Source organism: Bremia lactucae, linkage group LG5, assembly GCF_004359215.1.
Source record: "Bremia lactucae strain SF5 linkage group LG5, whole genome shotgun sequence".
Taxonomy (NCBI): domain Eukaryota; phylum Oomycota; class Peronosporomycetes; order Peronosporales; family Peronosporaceae; genus Bremia; species Bremia lactucae.
The window spans coordinates 1,646,352-1,650,748 of record NC_090614.1 but is presented as its reverse complement, the minus strand read 5'-3'; the positions used below and the strand labels follow the sequence as shown (position 1 = coordinate 1,650,748).

At 43.5% G+C, this 4,397-nt stretch overlaps 2 protein-coding genes across 2 annotated transcripts; both read left to right on the top strand.

The window, feature by feature from the left end:
• Positions 1-1,378: 1,378 nt before the first annotated feature.
• On the top strand, positions 1,379-2,166 carry CCR75_004412 (uncharacterized protein; the record flags this gene model as incomplete). The annotated part of the gene is given in 3 exon segments (XM_067962498.1): positions 1,379-1,453; positions 1,471-1,593; positions 1,664-2,166. The coding sequence occupies 3 exon segments, from the start codon at positions 1,379-1,381 to the stop codon at positions 2,081-2,083; spliced, it is 618 nt and encodes a 205-aa protein (XP_067821004.1). The 3' UTR covers positions 2,084-2,166.
• Positions 2,167-2,518: 352 nt separating this feature from the next.
• CCR75_004413 (uncharacterized protein) lies at positions 2,519-4,163 on the top strand (the record flags this gene model as incomplete). Its single annotated transcript, XM_067962499.1, has 2 exons — positions 2,519-2,666; positions 2,735-4,163. Exons 1-2 carry the CDS (start codon positions 2,536-2,538, stop codon positions 4,161-4,163), a joined length of 1,560 nt encoding a protein of 519 aa, XP_067821005.1. The 5' UTR covers positions 2,519-2,535.
• Between the last annotated feature and the right edge of the window lie 234 nt (positions 4,164-4,397).

Below are 4,397 nucleotides of genomic sequence, written 5' to 3'. Positions count from 1 at the left end.
TTGAGGCTCATCCTCACGTACACACGCAGAGATGCGGGTCGTGGGAAGGATTTCAAGTGCTACCAAGTGTAGGCGGGCACGTCGTAATGCGGCCACGCTCTACTTAAGCACACACCCTAGCACAGCGAGGAAGCGGTTAAACCTGCTTCTCTTGCGTGCAGTGAGGTAGTTGTGGTGGGCGCGCAAGCGACCTCACCCAACACACTAAGAACTCTGGTAAAGTGTCGTCACGGGAGCGGTAATCCGTCTCCTCGTGCACACTTACCAAGTAGGTAGTAATTTTCAGACTGATTTTTATTTAATAGAATTAAATACTAATACCTATTTTTACCAATTAAAATGTTATCTCTATAGATATCATTTAATATGTATGGCGAGCGTATCTTTATAGATACCTCGCGTAACTGATGATGATGACGCTAGCCGTCATCCCTCCTAATGTGAATGCACCCATGTGCATCACATCCACAAGGGTTGGTCAAAAATGTGCACCACACCCGAGTGTTGGGTCTAATTACTATTATTTAGTAATTGACCATCCCCTTAAGTACCAAATGTACTTAATGGGGACTGTGTAACATTAGGGCAACATTAGCCCGTTACACTAGTAGTAAATACTGGGATGATTTTTCCAGTTACAGAAGTTGCCAGAGGCTGACTATTACTTCTTTGAGTTTCAAATTTCCTTCTTTTCCACTGCTAGCTTTGCTGGCTGCTTAATAAAGATTTTAAAGCTAGTAATGTTTTCTTCTGCAAAACTGTTCTCTTACACGATCCTAAGCAGCATTTAAACTAAAGCACGGAGCTCTTCAGCCCGTAACAGACTGAAGCAGCGCAGAATGGGGCAAATGCACGCTACTGACGACACCAAGCATAAACGTTTTTTTGCCTTTAAAAGCAATGTATCGATAATGTTTTCTACAGCTGGTGGAGCTCTAACTTTCTAACCACAAAATTACCCCTGTGTTTTTGGCTCCTGCCTTCCACGGAGATAATGGCTATCCGATTTGGCACTTCAATGCAATGCTACAAATTTTATTGCTAGCTTTGAGCATTCGGAATTTGCCTTTTTAAAGAGATAGCTTAGCGTTTCGCCGAGTGGCATTTTCATACTCAAAAATTGCTATCATGTATGATGGCTTCATAAATTTCCAATAAATAATTTTATAAATATCAAAGTTTCCATATTTGTGCATTTTAATTAAATAGTTGTGGTAAGGCTTTCATTTTAGCAATATTTACAACAAGTGCCCATACGTTGTTGGTATGTAGATGAAAACTTGTACGAATTTTGGATTTTAAAAATTTACAATAGAATATACTTTTTCAAATTCTCTATAATTTGTATCTTAAAGTGTAGCCATTTCTTACAACGCCAATGACCCGCGGTCCAAACATCCTCGTGACAGGCACCCCTGGAACAGGCAAGACGTCCATGTGCCAGCAGCTTGCGGTACGTATTCAATTTAGCTAAGAACAGCATCAACACTTTCAGCGAATAGCCATTCTCTTACCTGCAAACGCGGTGTGGAATCGCGAAATTTGTCACAGGAACGTTCGCAACTGCTCACGCACTTGAACGTTGGCGACCTCGTGAGTTATTCAATTAAATTGCGACATCGTAGCAATGCTTTGATTTAATTGCAATGCGTTATTCTTGAAGATCAAGGAGCAGAGTTTGCACAACGGTCGTGATGAGGAATTTGACTGCTTCGTGCTGGACGAAGACAAGATCTGTGACGAATTGGAAGACCGCATGACCGAAGGCGGCCAAGTAGTAGACTTTCACTCGTGCGATTTCTTTCCAGAGCGTTGGTTTGACTTAGTGGTGGTGCTGCGTGTGGATAATACGACGCTCTTTGACCGCCTTCAGAAACGCGGGTATTCGGATAAAAAGGTGGCCGAGAACGTCGAGTGTGAAATTATGGAAGTGGTTCTCCAAGAGGCACGCGATAGCTACGCTCCTGAAATTGTACAAGAGCTACCAAGCCGGACAGTTGAGGACATGGAGAGCAACATTGAACGGGTTCTTATGTGGATACAACACTGGATGAGTCAGCATCCAGAGGAAAAGACCCATTGAAATATAGTTTGAAAGCATAAATTTACAATTTGGAGGCGATTGTTTAGCATATTTCTTAGAGCCCTGCGTTTTAACTGTTTCTGGCAATTCCAAATTCGTTTATACATTCTTCATGATCCAGTGAAACTCGTTCGTTTTTGTCGCGAGATTTCATGAAAAAAAATTACACTTTTATCAACACTGCGAAGATCTTTTTCTTTTTATAAAAACAAAACGTTTATTCAGCCTTTGTTGCCTCGTTTCATGCTTTAATATTTTGTAAATGTTTCATTGCATGTCTCGGCCGTAACGGCAAATGCCAAACCATACATGTACAAAAGTTCCAAATTTTACAACCGTATGGTAAAACAGAATGCAGAAAGTCCGGAAAAGAAGGACGACTTAAAGTATTTAAAACCATGATTTAGAATAGTTTTGTTTTCAGCTAGTCGGACGCCAGACCATTGTGCGAGATGGGGTCCGCCGCGCCCGAGCACCACGTTTTACTGCCTTCTTACTCCCCATCCGTAGCTCGTGCGCGTCTACTTGGCCACGATTCAGCACCCGCGTGGCCTGCAACATTTGAAGAGGGTATTGACGTGCGGTACGTCTGCTATTAATTTTGTTTTGTCGGACAAATTAAGTGATCTTGGTGTCTACGTGAAAATAAAGGATGGCATCCCCTGCAGCGATGTCTTTGACGCCATCCCACGTCAGTTCGTTTCATTTTAGCCCATATGCGGAGAGACAAAGACTTTTGCAACAGCCGAGAGAGGCGACCTGGTCACCAGCCAGAAGCACCGGCGCTGTCACGCCTGTAGGCACCAGCAGCTTTAAAGCAGCGGTGTTTAATGCTATTAACGTCCTTTTAGGCGTTGGCGTGCTCTCCAGTCCCTTTTCAATGCGCTCTAGTGGCTGGCTGATGGGTGGGTCACTCTTTTTATTCTTCACGTTAGTGACAAATCACACAGCCAAGTTACTGGGCCAATGTCTGAGGTACCAGGAGGGTATGACAACGTACCCGGATATTGGTGAAGCGGCATTTGGTACACGAGGACGGGTTATCATTGGCATTATATTTTTTGCTGAATTATTTACCGCCTGTGCAATGTTTTACGTATTGAGTACGTATGAATTATGTAAAACCAATGTTGGTTTTGTGGCTAACTATTGCAACTTTGTTGCCGTAGTTGGAGATACATTGGCGGCACTCATACCATCGTTTTCCAAGACAGAATTGATCATAATGGCGTCCTTCCTCATCATGCCGTCCTTGTGGACAACGCACATGTCGATCTTGTCGTATTTTAGCATTTTAGGCATCCTGTCGTCATTCTTTTGCCTATACGCGATCTTTTACGTCGGTATTGCCATCGACACAAGCGCACCAGGTTACGTTATGGGAAGTTTACTGTACCCACAATCGGTGCAAATGATTGGTGACTGGGATCGTATCCCCCTCGCAATTGGGCTTACCATGGTAGCATTTGGAGGTCACTCGGTTTTCCCGTCGATATGCAGCTCCTTGGCCAACAAGGACGACTACCCGCGAGTACTTAATGTATCGTACCTTATTGTTGGTTTTGTATACGGAGCAATTGAGCTGGCAGGTTACTTAATGTTTGGAGGGTTTACGCAAAAGGAAATAACCCTTAACTTGATCGCATCGTACCCCGGTACGCTCACCCAAATGGTCGTGTGGACAATCGCCTTAAATCCGATGAGCAAAATTGCAATTACACTTCATCCAATTGCCTTGGCACTTGAAGAGTTTCTGCTGTCAACTGATCAGAAGCACGCTGTTGCAAGGAACGACCCAAGCAAGTCGTTAGCATTCTATCGAGCCTTTCTCCGCACGTTGCTTGGAAGCGGAGCACTGTGCTGTGCATTGTACGTGCCACACTTTGCCCGCGTGACTTCTTTTGTCGGGGCTTTCTTTGCTATGCTCGTCTCGATGTTCCTGCCATGTATTTGCTACCTCAAGCTCTTCTCGCATCGCCTATCGAAGAGCGAAATAGTACTGAACACTGCATTGGCTGGACTTGCGATTATTTTTATGATTATCGGTACCCTTGCGTCATTTTTGTCCCCTGCTGATTAGAAGAATTGAAAATTAGACTAAATTAATTACATCGGTAATGGCTATTATCAAATTCTGTAGAAAAATTTCCTCTGAAATGGCGATTATCAACGTCTTTACACCTAACACATAATTGCCTTTTTATGAAGCAATCCATATACGCAACACTCAGTTTAATCATCTTAATCGCTACCGTTTTCTGGACACGCGCAGCTTGTAACGAGGCACTACGACTTGTACTGCTTCAGTTGCGAA